This window comes from Amorphotheca resinae, assembly GCF_003019875.1.
Source record: "Amorphotheca resinae ATCC 22711 unplaced genomic scaffold M430scaffold_10, whole genome shotgun sequence".
NCBI lineage: Eukaryota > Fungi > Ascomycota > Leotiomycetes > Helotiales > Amorphothecaceae > Amorphotheca > Amorphotheca resinae.
This window is the reverse complement of record NW_020194480.1, coordinates 1577484-1596145: the sequence shown is the minus strand read 5'-3', so window position 1 is coordinate 1596145 and position 18662 is coordinate 1577484. Positions and strand designations below refer to the sequence as shown.

General features: G+C 50.7%; 7 protein-coding genes across 7 annotated transcripts; 3 read left to right on the top strand and 4 right to left on the bottom strand.

Moving 5' to 3' along the window:
• Positions 1 to 566: 566 nt before the first annotated feature.
• On the bottom strand, positions 567 to 1945 carry M430DRAFT_53036 (hypothetical protein; the record flags this gene model as incomplete). The annotated part of the gene is made up of 5 exons (XM_024868344.1): positions 567 to 651; positions 700 to 982; positions 1033 to 1199; positions 1254 to 1803; positions 1861 to 1945. 5 exons carry the CDS (start codon positions 1943 to 1945, stop codon positions 567 to 569), a joined length of 1170 nt encoding a protein of 389 aa, XP_024718750.1.
• Positions 1946 to 2537: 592 nt separating this feature from the next.
• On the bottom strand, positions 2538 to 3973 carry M430DRAFT_126591 (hypothetical protein). The gene is made up of 2 exons (XM_024861995.1): positions 3603 to 3973; positions 2538 to 3546 (listed from the first exon to the last, which is right to left on the bottom strand). The coding sequence occupies exons 1-2, from the start codon at positions 3953 to 3955 to the stop codon at positions 2619 to 2621; spliced, it is 1281 nt and encodes a 426-aa protein (XP_024718749.1). The 5' UTR covers positions 3956 to 3973; the 3' UTR covers positions 2538 to 2618.
• Positions 3974 to 4372: 399 nt separating this feature from the next.
• Positions 4373 to 6409, top strand: M430DRAFT_107574 (hypothetical protein; the record flags this gene model as incomplete). Its single annotated transcript, XM_024861164.1, has 7 exons — positions 4373 to 4699; positions 4758 to 4831; positions 4879 to 4976; positions 5033 to 5299; positions 5350 to 5596; positions 5649 to 5737; positions 5787 to 6409. 7 exons carry the CDS (start codon positions 4373 to 4375, stop codon positions 6407 to 6409), a joined length of 1725 nt encoding a protein of 574 aa, XP_024718748.1.
• A 456-nt stretch (positions 6410 to 6865) lies between these two features.
• On the bottom strand, positions 6866 to 11058 carry M430DRAFT_145284 (hypothetical protein). The gene is made up of 6 exons (XM_024862936.1): positions 11049 to 11058; positions 10759 to 10980; positions 10636 to 10681; positions 10532 to 10587; positions 7511 to 10481; positions 6866 to 7459 (listed from the first exon to the last, which is right to left on the bottom strand). The coding sequence occupies exons 1-6, from the start codon at positions 11049 to 11051 to the stop codon at positions 7071 to 7073; spliced, it is 3687 nt and encodes a 1228-aa protein (XP_024718747.1). The 5' UTR covers positions 11052 to 11058; the 3' UTR covers positions 6866 to 7070.
• A 758-nt stretch (positions 11059 to 11816) lies between these two features.
• Positions 11817 to 12514, top strand: M430DRAFT_21816 (hypothetical protein; the record flags this gene model as incomplete). The annotated part of the gene is made up of 3 exons (XM_024864576.1): positions 11817 to 11940; positions 11997 to 12274; positions 12326 to 12514. The coding sequence occupies 3 exons, from the start codon at positions 11817 to 11819 to the stop codon at positions 12512 to 12514; spliced, it is 591 nt and encodes a 196-aa protein (XP_024718746.1).
• Positions 12515 to 15272: 2758 nt separating this feature from the next.
• M430DRAFT_21815 (hypothetical protein) lies at positions 15273 to 17181 on the top strand (the record flags this gene model as incomplete). The annotated part of the gene is made up of 5 exons (XM_024864575.1): positions 15273 to 15373; positions 15425 to 15679; positions 15726 to 16135; positions 16185 to 16988; positions 17090 to 17181. 5 exons carry the CDS (start codon positions 15273 to 15275, stop codon positions 17179 to 17181), a joined length of 1662 nt encoding a protein of 553 aa, XP_024718745.1.
• A 207-nt stretch (positions 17182 to 17388) lies between these two features.
• M430DRAFT_21814 (hypothetical protein) lies at positions 17389 to 18497 on the bottom strand (the record flags this gene model as incomplete). Its single annotated transcript, XM_024864574.1, has 2 exons — positions 17389 to 18369; positions 18465 to 18497. 2 exons carry the CDS (start codon positions 18495 to 18497, stop codon positions 17389 to 17391), a joined length of 1014 nt encoding a protein of 337 aa, XP_024718744.1.
• Positions 18498 to 18662: the final 165 nt, after the last annotated feature.

Below are 18662 nucleotides of genomic sequence, written 5' to 3'. Positions count from 1 at the left end.
ATGCGTACCGGAGGATAAGACCCCTGCAATTCTCACTGCTAAGGTCCTGTCAAGGGACAGTTCAGAAACCGGGCAAACTTGCTTCATTGTGAGAGCCAGGGCTTCTTCTACGGTTGAGCTCATCAATCACACCTGCTTGGCTCAAAATCGAATGTCCTTTTGTGTTTGAGAGACTCTGGATAGCATAGGCGATAGCTAGGATTATGAAGGCATGTTATCTGATTGGAATGGAAGATGACTGATGAGCTATGCGGGAACACCCTGCACCAGTATCTGATAGTTTGACGGTGATGGCGACAGTGACAGTGACAACAACATGTTGAACTTTCGGTCCTTGGGGAAATAGGGGCGAGGAATGCTAGCCTTGACTTACGACAGAACTGTTCGAATCATAATATCACAGGGTGTTACATCTCAAACCCATGCTGAAAATAGAAATCGTAACATCGTCATGTGTATTCCCATAAATCGGACAATTTTTGTAAAGGGTCATTCTCCCTCAAAACCAGCGAATTCAAGAGCTTTATCGCCCTCGCATACCAAGGTATGAAGAGCTGTCATGGCATCTACAAGAACTTGGATGCAAGTCCCATGAGACTCGACATACCGCCTCCACCACTGCTACCGCCACCGCCTTGTGATTTCATGTACCTGTCAAATTGTTAGTAGGTGTGTCGGGAATATGGCGAAAGACCTTACATCTTGAGCGCCATCTCTGCAGCCTGCTGAACAGCAGACTCCTTGCTCGCACCAGCTTCAAGGTTTCCAGAAGAGGCCTGTTGATCAAAGAGTTTGCTGGCCTGCGCCATAGCCATGCCTATGAAAGCATTTTGGCTATTTCCAGCTTGCGAATTTCCACTACCTCCTCCACTGAACATCTTAAGAGCCTGCATTGCAGCAGCGGAACCCATAGCGCCAGAACTGGCCTGTTGGCCACCGCCACCACCGCCCCCAAAGAATTGTTGGTGAGATTGGACAGCATCTAAGAAATGTTAGCAGATCTGGTAATTCGATTCATATAGTAGGACGCACCATGCTCATTGACCTCCTGGTTCGCAATATGCTGCTTGTTCTGGCTGAGCTTCCCCAGGATGCTTGAGAAAAGCGAAGATTCGCCTGAGTCGCCGGCATGTTGTTGGGCATGGGAAATAGCCCCGTGTATGTCATCATCTCCCCCATACCCTCCACCACCACCATAGCTGACATTCCATCAGTAAACATAGTAACAAATTCAACAACCTAAGTAAACTCACCTGCCGCCATGAGGAACGTTCCCTCCCCCGAATGCACTCTGTTGTGGGCGGGAGCCATAATCGTCTTGTGGTCTACCTCCGCCGTATTCTCCCTGCTGACGGCCAGAGCCATAATCGTCTTGCACTCTTCCTCCATCGTAGCCACCCTGTTGACGGCCCGAGCCATAATCATCCCGTCCACCACCAAAGCTTCCTTGCTGACCGCCTCCATAACCTCCTTGGGAACCCCCGTAGCCTTCTTCCTGACGGCGGCCGTGGTGTCGTCCTTCACCTTCAAAACCTCCTTCACCACCTCCATAACCGCCCTGACTGCCTCCATAACCGCCTTGACTTCCTCCATAGCCTTCTTCCTGACGGCGGCCGTGGTGTCGTCCTTCACCTTCATAACCTCCTTCGCCGCCTCCATAACCGCCCTGACTTCCTCCATAGCCTTCTTCTTGACGGCGGCCGTGGTGTCGTCCTTCACCTTCGTAACCTCCTTCGCCACCTCCATAACCGCCCTGACTGCCTCCATAGCCTTCTTCCTCACGGCGGCCGTGGTGTCGTCTCTCTAGATGATCGTGAGCTGCTGGCCTCTTGTATTTGCAATTGTGGTTATATTTCTTACCCTCATAGCCTCCGCCGCCGCCTCCATAGCCCTGCTGGCCTCCATATCCACCACCCTGCTGGTCGTAACCGTCGTATCCAGACATGCTGCGGAGAGTGCTGGGGAGAGTGCTGGTTAGCGGGGTCGATCTGCATCGGTTGGTGGGGTAAAGAAGCTGTTTATGAGGTCCAAGAAATCGTGGCGAAAGACCATACATACCTGATTGTCGTTGTATGGTAAATCCGAAAGGCTTGCTTGTTGATCTGAATATTGAATTTGGATTGCAGATGAAGTTGTGGTGTAGGGCCAATGCCTGTGTTTATTTAAGTTCGTAGCTGATCCAATAATAGGGTGTAGGTGACGCTGCGCCGGAGTGGGGTTGTCTCGCCAAGTCTCTTGAGGTACGCGCAAGACTATCTCGACCTCTAACACGTAAAGCACGTGACGTGACATGAGTCTGGCTCTGTATTTCAGAGTCGACGTTACGGCATGTATGCGAGATGGATCATTACTGGAGTCTGGATTTTGGTGGCGGGGGAGAAGGGCTGGTTGGGGGGAGAGGGGGGTGGGGGTGGTGGGGAGAGAGAGTGAGAGAGAGAAGAGAACTCCGTGCCAAGTGTAATTGACCTTGCAGCACGGGTGAGATACTCTCATGAGACTCGCAACTCTGCCATCACTTGCAGAGATCACAGATCAGTCCGGGCAATCCATCCAAACAGTACCTCACAAATGGAATCAGTATAGGAAGTTCCAGGTCCAAGGTAGGTATGCATTTCAACCTAGCTATAGCTCCTAGTTTTTCGACGCCGCAGTAATTCTCCCAGAGGTATATCCTCATCAGCCAAGACCTCAGCTTCCTCATCTACACCATAGTCTCGCAATCGTTCGCCATCTGCGTTTGTCCAGCCCTCTTCGCCATCAACGCCTTCTTCGTACTCGCTCTCATAATCGTCGGGCTGTTCGTCGTCACTGACACCATCGTTGGCTGTATTCTCCTGCTTCCCACCCCATCTCTCATAATCCTTCTGCTGCCTCCTCTTAAAAGCCTCTATTTCTTCAGCAGGGCTCCCATACACCTTTATATCCTCGTCTTTGTCCGAGCTACGCGGAGCTCTGGGCACCTTGTCCGGATCCGGAGGTGGCCACACCTTGCTTGCATCTTCAAACCCATTGACTTCGAATTCTGCCGCGCTTTCAATACCTGGCCCTCCACCGAATGGCATAAACCACATAAGCACATTGCTCGTGCCCATCCCCTGACATAAGTTCTTCCATATGCCGATGTCATACGGGAACTCCTGGTGTTCCACACGCATCTGTTGGCCGCCATTTGCATACACATATCCTCCCGTTTTCCGCGACCGCTCCACAAGTGCTTCGTGTCTCTCAATCTCCCAACTCTCGATCGTGGTTGTGTTTGCTGCGAGGCCGTAGACGGCTCGGGCCAGGAGGATGGAAAGTGCGAAGAGGGTTAGGCTATTGGCAGCAATCAGGACAAAGAGGTGTGCCATAGCCCACACAGGAGGACCTAGATAGGCAGGGAGACTACGACTATCCCAGATGAGAATGGCGCGTCTGAAGAGGTGGTAGGCGAGGATTGACATGCTGAGGACGGCATAGAAGACGAAGCGGATGAAGTGGGGGAAGGTCGTGTGGGAGACGCAGTTCGTGGTCCACGGGCAGTGATGATCCATCTTTGGAATGCATCTTCGAATGCCAATTAGCATAGTCCAGACCACAGGAGCGCATCCCCAGGTACATACCTTTCACACTTCTTGCAATGATGAGCTCTCGGTGGCTTTACAGCCTCGCACTTCTTGCACCACCGCATCCCCTTCTCCAGCTTGAGCCCTTCACTCCCATCTTCATTTTCCTCAGCAACATCTGCAGCAAACCTCTTGACCCAGCCTCGTCGACCGGGGTCAACTGTGCAAGCCCTGTCGTAGCACCACCAAATGCAGACCACGAAGGTATTGAACCAGATGGCCTGGGTCTTGCTCAACGGTCCGGGTTCGATATAATAGAACAAAAACTGCGATGAATATGACAGAAAGAAAATCAGGAGAGATACTGCCGGTATTGCAAAGGCCTCTATTGGGATGCGCAGACCGGCCATGATTCTCTGCGGACTGGAATTCCTGTAGTGCGGCGGATGCGGCGTGACGGCGCAAGGTACAGACGAGTCGCGTCGGCCGTAAGTAAGGCTGGCTAAAGGCTGGACCGGGACAACATCACACCGTCGGTGAGAATCCTTCCTTCTCGTCCGAACGGTTCAGCCGTTTCTTACCTTTTCTCTTTCTCTATTCCGCTTCTACAGCAAGTCCGCAATGAGTTTCCTCCGTGCATTGCGTCGCCGGCGAATGAGTAGTAGGTTGTCTCACATCATCATGTCAGGATAAGAGAGCCCAACCGCCAGGTCTTGAAGTAGCTCTTCAATTCACATCCTGTGTGCTGGAGCCTCAAAAGGCTTATTACTTTTTGATTCTCTACTTCTTTTTCTACTGGTTTTAAGCAGCATCTTCCTCCCTCTACAATGTCTTCTTCTCGTCAAGCATCATCTTCGTCCGTGAATGGCATTATTCCGGAATCCAAAGAGACCTCAACCATGCCAGCGCTCGAGGAGACCAACCCGGAATTCAAACCGGGCATGGCATTCTACCTTGCATTTTCGAGCATCTGCATTGTGACTCTAGCAGCTGCTTTCGATGCCACCTCGCTCAGTATCGCAATACCTATCGTTACCGAAAAGCTCCATGGAACGGCAATCGAAGCCTTTTGGTCAGGGACATCGTTTCTAGTGACCTCGGCCGTGTTCCAGCCTGTCATTGCGGGCTTGAGCCATGGCTTTGGAAGGAAGCAGGTATGGCACCTCATCAGGGTCTTACTAGCTGGGGCGTTTCAGTGCTCATACTTCGCAGTTGATCCTTGCATCCTCGTTATTCTTCGCCGTTGGATCTATTTTGGCCGCTGTGGCTAATAACTTCACCTTGATGTATGTACTTGTCATACCGCCTGACAAGGGTTTGCTAAACTTTTCAGGCTTGTCGGCAGATCGATTCAGGGTATTGGCGGTGGTGGAATCCTGACTCTGGGGGAGATACTAGTCACCGATCTTGTTCCTCTCGCGGTTCGAGGAGGTGGGATTATCCATCCTAAAGGTTGAGTATGGTTTACTGATAATGTATGTTGTTAGCTTGGTTTGGATACCTTGGATCTATGTGGGCAATTGGCTCTGTCGGAGGTCCCTTGATGGGCGGCGCCTTTGCTCAAAATGTGTCCTGGAGATGGATCTTCTGGATCAATATTCCTATTATCGGCACCGGGGCTGTTGCCATTCTTCTCTTTATGAAGCTGGACCGAGTCCCCGGCAAGATCCTGGCTAAGGCTCAGAGATTCGACTGGTTTGGTTCTGTTGGTTTCATCGCATCTACAGTTTCTGTACTGATCCCTTTGACATGGGGTAAGACCCTTTTCCCCTTCGGTACGATATTGTCCTAATCATCTTGATAGGTGGCGTTATGTACCCCTGGGATTCGTGGCGTACGCTTGTCCCTCTATTGTTGGGCGTGGCTGGCCTTGTTGTCTTCGCCTTCTATGAGCGGTACCTGTCATCCAAAGCATTTGATTCGGAAGGCAACGTCCTGCCAGGAAATCCCGTTGAACCCATTATCAGATTTAGCGTATTCTCCAACTGGTCTATATGCATCACATACCTGGAGACACTCGTTCACGGCATGGTCCTTTGGTCGCTCTTATAGTCAGCGCAATCTCTCTAATAACTGGATACATTCTGCTAACAAGTTTCTTAGCTACTTGCCCCTTTATTATGAAGCCGTTAAGGGATATACACCTATCATTAGCGGAGTTGCAGTCTTACCCGAGACCGGTTTTGTTGCTCGTGGGTTGAACCCCTCCTCTGACAACGGCATCTACTAACACAACCATAGCCATGTCTGTCATAGTTGGCGTCGTCTGCGCCAAAACCGGTCACTACCGCTGGGCCATCTGGATCGGATGGGTACTAACCACTCTAGGATCCGGCTTGCTCGTGCTCCTCGAACCCCACACCAGCATCCCCGCCTGGGTATTCCTCAACTTCCCAATTGCCATCGGGACCGGGATGCTCTTTCCCGCCATGGCCCTCGCCATCCAAGCTTCCAGCCGTCCCCAAGACGCCGGCCACTCCGCCGCCTTCTTCTCCTTCATGCGCGTATTCGGTCAATCCCTCGGTGTCGCCATCGGCGGCGTCATCTTCCAGAACCAGATCAAGCAGAAGCTACTCAGCTATCCCCTCCTTGCCCCCCTAGCCTCCACCTACAGCAAAGACGCCACGGCCTTGGTCGGCATCATCAAGGCCATGCCGGCTGGCCTCGCCAAGACGCAACTCATCCAGGCATACACGGATTCCCTGAAGATTATCTGGGCCGTCATGTGTGCTCTGAGCGGCGTGGCGTTAGCAGCGAGCTTGTTCACTAGGGGATACACGCTCCAGCAGGAACTCAAGACCCTGCAAGGTTTTGACGATGGGAAGCGGGTAAAGGACCTGGAAGCCATCGATGGCAGTGATTGAATTTTGGCTTTTTGCGGAGATTAGAGGGAACTGACCGACACGTGCCCATGATAGAAGACGCGATAATACCTCTCACCAACTGCATTCTATAGAAACTAATAATAGAGGAGAGGAGAAGGAAGGTCGCCTAATGCAGGTCCGAGACCGCATCTGAGCTGAGCTGTTTAATTATTAGATGTCGATACTTAAGACACCTAACGATAATGAAAATACGATAACGTTTATCACGATGAAGCAATGTACATACCTTAGGCTAATAGTGCTTTTTATCTGATTAAAGGGAAGGAAGGAGATTGTTACCGACCAAAGGTTTAAAACGATAAAGTAAGAATGCAGAACCCATCATCAGAACTCATCAACTGAACTGGCCATCGAGAGAGACATATTTCTCACGAGGTTCATAGCCGTGAATCAGGGGCAATGAATGGTATGTATGTACTTGGTCATTTTCTATTTACCTTATTTACTCTCTCAAAGTCACCGCGGCTATCAGACAAGAGACGCCCGCAACCTGCACCATCAGTCATCAGACCAGCTGCTCGTAATAAAAAGAGCCGCACGCCGTCTCATCTATTGAATCGTAGCATCGTCGTAAAACGTGACCGCAAAATGCCTCGAACAATCCAATTCAACCATTTCACCCTGATCTCTCTGGAGCCTTCTACCAATCATCGTCATCATCGTCCTGTCCCTTCTGCATAGCGTTCTGTCTTGCTCGCAACGCTTCCGCTAAGCCGCCTGCTAAACTTGGGTTCGGCGTGTTGCGACCGCTGTCAGTGCCGTTGCTGCTGTTCATGCTCATACCGGAATCACGTGGTGCTGGTGGAGGCGCGGGCTTGCGACCTGCAGCAGGCCTCTTCGCCGGTGGTGCAGGAGGCGTAGGTTTGGAGCGAGCTGCAGCAGCACCGTTGACTCCATTGACTTTCGGAGCGACTGGCGGTGGGGGAGGGGGTGTTGGTTTAACGATGGGTGCGGCAGGTGGTGCTTCCTCCTTCAGGTATGCCGAAGGAGCCCAGCCTTGGCCGGCGGAAGTTTTGGCTAGCCACCATCCTATAGTATATGATTAGTGCTGATACTGGATTCATTCATGGAAGACTTTACCATTATTTTCCTTCTGGATGATGGTAATGAGATCGTCTTTCCTCAGTGAGATCTCATTCGAACTTTGACCTACAAAGTCGTAGAGGACCCTGTATTGAGGTTCCCTTGGTTGTGCAGGAGGTGCGGGTGGAGGTGGTGGAGGTACGGCCCGAGCAGATGATATAGAGGATACATTTCTCGTATGGTTCGGTATAGGTGATGCCATCTGCTGAGATGCATTTGACGCATTTCGCTGATGAGGAGCTGCGGGCGGGTCTGGCTTGGAGACGGGTTTTGTGTTCCGGTTTGCAGTGATTCTTGAAGGGCGGCCTCCAGGACCACCAGGCTTGATAAGTCGACCTTTCGTAAAAGGCTTTGCAGGAACAGGCTTGCTCTTTGGCATAGGCCGTGATACTGAATTCGGTGGTTCGCCTGCACTTGTGTGGATTGTCTGGCTCTTGTAGAAATCTTGTGCCGTGGTCGAGTCTTTTACAACTTTGATCACCTGCATCTTTCCAGGTTTCTTCGCATATTCAATCGAGCTTCCGATATTCAGGCGGAATGATCCAGGCATAGCGATCTGCATATGTGTGAAGAGCTCCGTCTTGAGTAAACAATTCAGAAGTGGATCCGGTTCCTGCGGAGAACCGACTCCTAGAGAAAACCAGTCATCGCGGCAGTTTGAAGTGCCAACAAATTTGATAGTGCTGAGCGGGATAGCGCGCTGAACCGCGATCTGTATTTGCTTGTTGACGAGGAGCTGGGTGACGATGTAGAACTTGCTCTTAGTTACGACGAAGATGCGAGGGCTGGGCTTACTCGTCTTGGCAAATTTAGACTCCAAGATCTCACCACGGCATGAAAAGATCACAACTTCATTAGCAGCGAGGTTGATAGCGGACCGGATCCGTGATCCAGGACCGCTAGTAGCGCTGATGCCAAGATAATCGCCCATGAAGCGCCTCGAGCCAAGCAAACTGAATCGGCGTCTCTCCTTTTTGCCCTGAAGAACTTTGTGGCCGCGTTCTCGGAGGGCGAGGAACTGGGCACCAACCTTCTTCTTTCTCCATAATCGCTGTATGCGGGTAGCTGCCTCGACTCGGATGCGCAAATAAGCTCTCCAAACTCGCTGGATTCGGATTGCCATATTGTGCCAGTATCGGTCTCGCATGTGCTCCAAGGCAAAGAGAGTTTCGGGAGCTTTGATGAAGGCCTTGGTGACCCCCATTTGAAATTCGTCTGCAGGGATGCTGGTGTCCTTCATGATCTGTTTCGCACCCGATTTCGCGTCACCAGTCCAGGTGTAGTCTCCTGCGTAAGATGTCTGTGGCGACAAGAGATAGAACCGCTCCACAAACTTATCAAACGTTTGACGATATGCAAAACCAGCACGTCGAATACGAACGTTCTCCTGGAGACCAAGGTATTTGATCTGATGTAGGACATTCGGAACGTTGTATTCTGTCGGGGATTTATTCTCATTGGGCTTGATAGTTCGAATGTATGATGGTTGCGCCTTCATCAGAGTTGCAACAAGATCGTTTGCAGAGGCTTTGATTTTGTCTCCCGCAGAAGGTGGTGCTTTCCGATTATCTTGATCGACTTCGTGAGGGAACAATGTGTGAACAAAGGTATTTGAGCTTTGCCCGAAAAGGTTGAGAAGGCCTTTGAGAAGCTGATCCTTGTTCTTATCCGTGATACCATCAACAGTGTAGCTGACATCACCAGCATAGTGCTTAATGATGAAACTTCCCTGTCGAGGGGTCAAATGAGGGTTTGACATCCCGTTAATAGCTTGCATGAAAGTCCGATCGCAGGCAGCGGGGTCCGCATGCGCAGTCTTGGTAGCGTCCTTCAATGCGGAGAATACACCGGGAGGTCTTGTAGACTCAATTAGATCGCAAACGATCTTGTTATCGAAATACTTGATCGGCGTCCACTGGATCTGTTCTCGGGCATATTCCTCTTGCTCTGTTTTTAATGTCAACTGGATGAAGATCTGTTGCAACTTCTCATTGACATAGTTGATACACAGCTGCTCGAAGCTGTTTCTCTCGAAAATCTCAAAGCCATAAATATCAAGGATACCAATCGAGTTTGACGTGGCACCGCGAGCCTTCAGTGAGACGTTGACACGTTCTACAATCCAGTCAAAGAGATTATTGTAGATTGCCTTAGCTAGTGCGTCTCGTGTGGCCATGGCTTGTGCAGGATTTGCCGGTGATTCAATTACCTCCCCACTTCGAGGAGTGAGAATACGAATCGTGATGGCCTGAATGACATGCTCTGGACTGACTTCAAGGAGATATGCCAAGAAATCAACCACAGACTGATCCGCTATCGCTGCATATCCATCCTTATCCTCGACAAATTGGATGTTGCCGGTCCATAAGATTGCAGCTAACATTCGGAAGATCTCGTCCTGTTCTGCTTGTGATAAGCCGATAACCTTCATTGCATTGAGCGTTTCCTTATAATCGGCAATGTCGTCGATACCATCCACATCGAAGCACTTTGATCTGCTTGTATAGAGGTACGTTTCTGGTTTCTGGACCCCATAATTGGTTCGATATTCTTGAGAAGCACCCTTTGTGAACTGGTAGAAGATGTGGAAATTGCGCTCATCCTTGATCTGACCGACAACTCTGGATTTTTCTAACAGGTAATTCGTGATGGTCGCACCGACTGGCTCTCCCTGAGCATTGAACTGCAACTGTAAATATTTGCCGAAGCGCGATGAGTTGTTGTTCCGTAGAGTTTTGGCATTCCCGAACGATTCCAATAAGGGGTTGGTGGCGAGAACCATGTCTTTGGTATGCTGGATCGAGGAATTGCTGCCCCCTGAGACGTTTGCAATATATTGCATGATTCGCTTTGCAGCTTCCGTTTTTCCAGCTCCTGATTCTCCCGAGATAATAACACATTGGTTGTCCTTGTAGGCGTTCATATTGTAGTACGCGGATTCGGCAATCGCAAAAACGTGTGGTGGCATCTAGAGGGATCAGCATAATCTACGGTACCTTTGAGGTCTATATTGCCAACCTCTAAACGATTTTTGCCTTTGTAGCTGTCCAAGACCTCATCGGTATAAATCCCCACTATGATACGTCAGTTGATTGTCCTGCAAGTCTCCAGGCTCCTCTTACAGTCCCGAAAGGGGTTGACGGAAACAAGCACATGTCCAATGTATGTCTAGATGGGCTGGTCAGCACAGGGCCTCTTCTCGAGGGGGGCGCTGCTTGGTCTTCACGCCAGGCGGTGGTCCTCACATATATCTCTCTATTTTCAAATCGCTTCTGCAGGTTCTCGTTTATCGCCTCATTGGAGACCTTGCTGAGCAAAGTGAGATCGGAAACTCCGACCTCCTTCTTCTTTGTGGTGTCGAACGTGGCCTTCTTGATGTTTGGTTTGCTGGCACCGCCAGATCGACCTCCACCTCCGGTCGGCGCATTGCTCGCGGCAGCTTTTTGATTTCTCCGCGTTGTGATACCCTGCACCAGACAGCCTATCAGTGGACATCCTAGGGCAACAGATGTACGAGGTCGTGTCCTCTTCTTACCATCTTGGATCCTCCCCAGCCCGCCGTTGACTGCTTCGGGATGCGCCCAGATCGACTCCAGCCGCGGGAAAGGGTCTAGGACTCCGGGAGCTATGCAAGGACAATCAATCAAAAGAATGAAGCAGCCAAACGAAGAGATCTCATCAAGAGATTTTTGGGGGGGGGGGAGGGATTGTGGATAGGGAGTCCAGTCCTTGGGAGGTTTACATAGAAGGATACGGATGTCCCAGATTAGAATTAACGGACTCGCTCGCTCGCTACGCGATGATCCTCCCCACCGGGCACAGTAGCGAGACGCGCAAGCTCGTCTTACGGTTACCGGACAAAAGAAAAGCTCAGCCTCTGAGTGATCACGTGTGCACCGGTCTCGGTTAATAGGTATACCTATACGGAGTCCCTTTATCTACATCATCTACACACTGATCTGGGGAAACAGCTGGCATCGATCTACCTCCAGGCGCAACGGCAACTTAGCTTTTCATACAATGTCCACATTTACTCGATCAAAGCTTTTCATTCCTGACCCCCCTCCTTCAAAATACCAGCTGTTTCACCGGGCAAAGGAGCAACTACTGAAAGAAGGCTCTTTAATTCTAGAAGACGTGCCTGAAGATGTTGCATTACCATTGATTGAAGGCCTGGAATCCGATCCTCAATGTGGGTCGGAGAGAAGGTTTCGGTATACAATGCCCTATTATTGAACAGTGAATGCCAGAACTGAACAGTATATACAGGTTTAACTACGAAAAAAACAAACTAACCGCCTTCATGCCTGTTCGAATACACGAAACTGCTCAGATTGCACTTGGGGAGATCCTCGTGTATATGAAACAGACGAATTTCATTTCATATGACCAGTTGCATCTACTAGCTGGTGTGGTGAGCGGCGCCAGTGAGTTTCACTCCCCATACGGTATTATAAACTGGACTAGTCATTGACCTATATAGCCTATACTGGCTTTGTTGGCCCATATGCGGGAACTGTCAAAGAGCCCGATGCCCTTGTACGTGTGAGACGACGACCACAACTTTGGCCCATCTGGGTCGCTGAGGTTGGCTGGTCGGAGAGCAGGCCTTCATTAGATCGCGACATTGATATATGGTTAAGAGGGACCGACTATATGGTGCTTCTAACCATACTGCTAAAATATGACCTGCGAATGAGTTCAACAATCGCGGGTTATATTATCTTTTATACTCAGAATGGGACTAGAATCAACAGGAGGGTATGTATACTCTCATTCTGTCACAAAATGGACATTATCTAATTGACCTAGGAAATCTTCCCTGCACCGCCCAATCCCATCGATGACCAGATCACCTTCACAAGAGAAGAACTCTTTGGGGACTCTCTGACCCTCGAACCAGGGCAAGCCCCTGGAGATACCTACACCATTGATGTATCGGTTTTCCGATCCTTCGCTACTGAATATGCAGAACTGATGGGTTTAACACCTGTCACTTAACCCGAGTACTGGCATCAATGCGGGTTGAGCTGGATGGGACGTGGCCGTTCCTTGGTTCCGAGATACTAATCTCAAGTTAGAAACCAAGCCTAAAAAGCCGAAGGCTTGAAAGCTTTGATGGTAGGTGGAAAACCTCTTCATGGTCTGCGCCACAGTGGCGGATAGCATCAACAACGCACGTTCGTTGGATAACATCTGCAGAACCTGTTGCAGCATAGCCTTGTACATGAGCTATTACTATAACCAGTGTGAGTGACGACTAACATGGACAATAATGCCTCTACAATATCCAACCCTCGGTCATCAACGAGAGACTCAAGCACACTGCCTTTAGTAGGTAGATATATGTTAGGGCACGCATGTGACCTCGCTTATTCTGTATATAGCACAGTCCGAATAGCTTCATCAATCCACAGACTTAACACATACGATCAAGGAATTGAACCTTACAATTTAATACTGAATCTTAGTTCTGTAGCATTGACTTTTCTCACGCTGTAGGCTGCGGCAAAAATGATTGATATTCTCACTTGCAAAATTATAAGGTGTGCCAGAACCATTCTAGCACACCTACAGTTGGCTTCTTAGTCGTCTCAAAGGGCTCGAGACTGCAACAATGTCACGTTTGCACTCCGATCGGTTTCCTGTGTTTCCTGTGTCTTCTGGATTTGATAACCATTAAAATACTGTCAAAGTCGAAATAGCAGGTATGATGGGTTCTTGAAATCCAGCATGTCACACACAAGTATTTTTGTTGATTATCATCAAATGTCTTACGCCTCAGGCCTCTACCTTTACCAGTTCATACCATCGCAACTTGCAGGCTTTTGTCCTCATGGGGCTCTTGATCACTAACATAAGGAAGGTAACCTTCTCCCAAAGGCACCAACGGCAACTACTGGGAGTCTAAAATTTATTCGGGATCGGCCATCAATTAGAGGGTCTGATAAGTCGGCAGCAACAGCACTACTACCGTACTGTTGCGTCACAAATACTCCGTACGGAGTATTATCACAAGTTCACAACTTGCAAGGGGGTTTGCACGTTGAAGATGCCCAAGCGGCTAGGCCTGCTATTGGCTCAAATCGAGGACCACGGGAGGGATAAATGTTGTATTGGGGGACCAATCAAATGGCACAGCTTGACGCCAGCCCCTCGTCAGGGTGGCTTAACTTTCCCAAGGGACCAAGACCCAGGCTGTGGCACCTAAATAATCCCATTGGCCCAAGGAGCGGTCCGACACGGTAGTCTTGCAGAAGTATGTGATGCTTCGTCCTCTATATACATACATATCTGTTCTGTATGTACCGAGTAGACGCTGCGCAATAGTAAGTCGAGAATATGTCTACTCCGTAGTATTTCACAACACCGTGCTGATGTGATGATATCTAGATGTGCAGCAGCAAATGTAGCAGAAAACAGACGGAGAGCTCGCCTCCAATGCCAGGGCCGATGAAGAAGACCCCTGGGCGCTATGAGACGAGAGATTCAGAGAACCCAGCGTCGCATCTTACCATCAATCAATGCCAAACTTGCATTAGTTGGCCAGATCTCGACCACCCGGATCGAGAGGATCAATAAGGCTCAGAGAACAGTAATCAGGTTCAATAGTACAGTACCAGGAAGCACGGCAGCACGGGTAAACCATCATCAGCTGTTGCAGTTGGCCCCTTGTTCTCCCCCGTTTGGCCTTTTGACGAATCCCTGACGAGACGAAGCGCCGCCCAGGATGATGGATCTTTATTCATGGGCCATGACATTCTGTACCATACGGACGGAGTATTTAAGTACGGTAGGTATATTTAGAGGTATTGATTTTCTCGTCGGCCGTCCAACGTCACAACCCCTCATACATGATCCCGCCTCCAATTATTCCTGCCTACAACCAGCATCTGCCCGCAATACTTGCATGCTATATCTCCCCATTCCACGTACGATAGATTCTGTGTTATTGTGGGATCCTTTCCCATCTTTTGATGACCCTTACCTCCTACGCTGTAACTCCAATCTGATAAAATAAGATCCGAAACTTGTCGCGCCTCGAAGCGGATACACGTCCCTTAAGACAAGCCGCGTCTCAAGCTTCATTCCCAGGACCCTCACGACCCTCTCCCCGCAGTCTTCCTTTTTTTTGCAACACCGCATTGTCCCCTGCGAAACCATCGGTTGCGTCGATTATCTACGAGGGAGATATCGCTTGACTTGACACCGCACCACCATCTCTCCGAAACGCTCTGCTACGTCTGATCCACGACCAAAAGCTTGAGTGCCCCGTAGGATTTGCCTATTCAGGTCCAGATGGCATGGGCCAAGGTCCGAGGCTACAAGGAAGTGACTGAAGATTGCCATCCTCCCCTCTGAACATTCCATATTGCAGGCCCCGCTTATAACGGGTTTTCGAAGGTGCGAAGCTTTGAAGCTACGATCTCCAGGTCTTGATCAGTCTTTTAAGTCCCGCCACCCCTGGATCCTCTGCTCTCCCTCTCAACGGCCAGGTGGAATTCAAGCTTTTCTTCCTCTACCTGCTTTCCTTCTCCTGGTCCTGCTGGCTCAGATCAACCGTTCTTTTCTTTTCGTGGTTATTCGTTGTTGAGGTGCGAGCACTCATATTCACTTTATTTAATACACATCAACTTTCAAGGCGCCAACGCTCTCTCAGAGGCCGCCATTTATAGTCGACTACGCTTTACGTCGACACCATCGCTGGTCGATATCTAATACACCTTGACTTTGGGCGTGACGGAACATACGAGTGACAATGGTTTCTTGGGCCTACTTGAAGTCGCAGATGCGAGGCACGAAGTTGTTATTCAACTTCCTCTTCCATGGCTTCCACGTTGGGCTTTTCGTCTTAGGATGGTGAGCGTTATACCTCGATCTGCTGCGCTCACTACTAATCAACTGTGATAGGAAGAAACAACAGGATGATCCAAGACTTGCGGGTCTGAATACTCTTACCTTCTCAGTCTGGATATCGCGAGGCGCAGGATTGGCCTTGTCAGTAGACGGCGCCATGATCTTGCTGCCTATGTGCCGAAATCTCCTGAGATATATACGACCAAAGGTCAAGTTCCTGCCGCTCGATGAATCGCAATGGTTCCATCGACAAGTGGCTTACTCGATGCTGTTCTGGACCATTGCCCACGTTTCTGCGCACTACGTCAAGTAAGGATTCTGCTCTGAGTTCTTACCCGGTTGCTAACCTGCGTAGCTTCTTCAATGTTGAGAGGACTCAGATTCGAAAGGTCACGGCTATCCAGATCCATTACACCGAAGCAGGTGGAATTACTGGCCACATTATGCTGTTATGCATGCTGCTGATGTACACAACCGCTCATGCCAAGATCCGCCAGCAATCCTTCGAGACTTTCTGGTATACGCATCACCTTTTCATTCCTTTCTTGCTAGGACTATATACTCATGCTACCGGGTGCTTCGTGCGTGACACTACTGACCCCTTCTCTCCATTCGCCGGAAGCAACTTCTGGAACCACTGTCTCGGATATGAAGGTTGGCGATGGGAGCTATGGGGCGGTGGAATCTACCTCATCGAACGTCTATATAGGGAGATCCGATCTCGAAGAGACACCAAAATCGTCCGAGTTGTGCGCCATCCGTATGGTAAAGCTTCCCCACCTATCCCAGCAGACTTGGACTAACGTTCTGGTAGATGCCATGGAGATCCAGTTCAGCAAACCATCTATGAAGTACAAAGCAGGACAATGGTTATTCCTCAATGTTCCCTCAGTGTCCAGGCAACAGTGGCATCCATTTACCATCACGTCTTGCCCGTTCGACCCCTACATCTCCGTTCACGTCAGACAGGTCGGTGATTTCACACGTGCCCTTGGTGATGCCCTTGGAGCAGGTAGCGCCCAGTCCAAGCTCTACGACGACGTTGATCCCATGGGCATGTACGAAGTTGCGCTACAAAACGGACAACAGATGCCCGAGCTTCGGATTGATGGACCATACGGAGCACCAGCAGAAGACGTATTTGACAATGAGATTGCCGTGCTCATCGGGACTGGTATCGGTGTCACGCCCTGGGCCGCCATCCTCAAGAACATCTGGCATTTGCGTCAGGGACCCAACCCGCCGAAACGTCTCCGCCGAGTTGAATTCATCTGGGTCTGCAAGGACACCTCCTCCTTCGAATGGTTCCAAGTCCTCCTCTCCTCTCTCGAGGCCCAAAGCCAAGAAGCTGCCACCAGACCGGGCAACAAAGGCCAGGAATTCTTGCGTATCCACACCTATCTGACGCAGAAGATGGATGCCGACACCGCGCAAAACATCGTCCTCAACAGCGTCGGCGCCGCCACCGATCCCCTGACCGAGCTGAAGTCCCGAACTAATTTCGGCCGTCCAGATTTCACAAGATTGTTCACTGGCTTGAGGGAAGGTATCCTAGAGGGTTCGTATCTCAGCGGTTTGGAAGGCGACATGAGGACGAATGTCGGTGTTTACTTCTGTGGTAAGTCTCCATACTCATCCCTTCCCCCCACCCCCGGTCCCTCCCTACTTATCTACCTACCATCCATACCTTACTCAAGACTAACCCCTATGATTAATCAGGACCCAACGTCGCAGCCAGAGATATCAAGAAGGCGTGCAAGGCGGCTACGACTCGCGATGTCAACTTCTCGTTCTGGAAGGAACATTTCTAGGAGGTGTAATCCGATGGCGGCTGAGCAATGAAATGAGATGAGATGCATTCGGCGCGCGGAGTTTGTTTTGTACTGTACATCATAGCGTAGTATTTGTGTGGGTTGTTTCGAAAATACCATTCACACCGTTGATGATTCTGATGATGAAGAAAAAGGAGAAGACTGTAGCATGTATTCCCCGAGGAGGTCAATAATGATGCATTCGGTCTATATCTTGCTCAGCCCCTCTTGCTGCGGGACTTTCACCACGACCTTTCCCCACGTCCCTCTGCTCCCAAGGGATTTCAAGGCCGCCGGGACGCTCTCCAACCCCACAAACTCCTGATCCGTGAAGACGGTGCCTCGGAGTTTGCCCTCGTCTATCAGTTTGAATAAACCTTCCCAAACAACAGGGATCATCTCCGGTTCGTTGATACTGTATGCTCCCCAATGCAAGCCCACGATACTGATATTCTTCAACAACACCTTATTCATAGCCACCTTCTCGATAGCGCCCGCTGCGAAGCCAATCACTAGAAGCCTGCCATTCCAGCGGATGCACTTCGTACTCCGATCGATCAAGCCCACGGGGTCAAACACGATATCCACACCGCGGCCTTGGGGCGTCAGCTTCTTGACCTTGTCCGGCCACGCCGCATCCGCATAATCAATCACATGATCCGCCCCGAACGCCCGCGCCACGTCCAGCTTCCGCCCCGTCCCCGCCGTCGCTATCACCGTCGCCCCGAACGCCTTCGCGATCTGCACCGCCGCCAGCCCCACCCCGCCGGCCGCCGCGTGCACCAGGACGTAATCGCCGGGCTTGACGCCCGCCCGCGTCACCAGCGCGCCGTAGCTCGTCGGCGCCGTGACGAAGAGGCCTGCTGCCTCTGCGAAGCTCCAGCCCGCGGGCACGGGGCGCAGGACCTCCTCGCGCGCTGCGATCTTGGTCGCGTAGCCGCCCTGCGAGGCGCCCAGGACGCGGTCGCCAACTTGGAATCGTGGGGCACGGGCGCCGCGCGGCACGGCGAGCACGGTGCCAGCAAATTCGGAGCCGGCGATCCAGGGCAGTGGGGGCTGGTGCTGATATTTGCCGGCGATCTGGAGGAGGTCGAAGAAGTTGGTTGCGCTGGCGTGGATGGCGATTAGGTATTGGTCGTCGGTGGGTATGGGGTCGGGGAGGTCAGTTACGCGGAGCTCGTCGGGGCTCTGGATTGATGGTTAGATGGACGTTTGGGAGAAGAGAATGGGGTGGAGGAAGAAGAATGGGAGGAAAAGGGGACAGAAAGGAGGCGGGGCTCTACCTTGACATATTCTTTGATCTGAATGCCTCGCATTGTTAATTACCTTTTATAGCAATTGGGAGTATTAGAGGATATAAAGCAAAGTTAGGAAAGACAAGCTGCCAACCAGTGGCAGGAAGAATATAGGAAACGAAGGGGTATCTATGAAGTGATGATGTGCTCTTGACCCCGTTGCTTTCCCGCGCAACTTGCGGGGAG

Excerpts from the sequence above, each read along its gene's own strand:
- M430DRAFT_145284 (XM_024862936.1), bottom strand. Across the intron at positions 10,682-10,758 it reads TTGAAAATAGAGAGATATAT|ACATACATTGGACATGTGCT; the intron begins GTGAGGACCACC and ends CAGCCCATCTAG. Across the intron at positions 10,588-10,635 it reads CGTCAACCCCTTTCGGGACT|TGGGGATTTATACCGATGAG; the intron begins GTAAGAGGAGCC and ends GACGTATCATAG.
- M430DRAFT_126591 (XM_024861995.1), bottom strand. The coding sequence starts at position 3,955 with ATGGCCGGTCTGCGCATCCCAATAGAGGCCTTTGCAATACCGGCAGTA. Across the intron at positions 3,547-3,602 it reads CATTGCAAGAAGTGTGAAAG|ATGCATTCCAAAGATGGATC; the intron begins GTATGTACCTGG and ends TGGCATTCGAAG.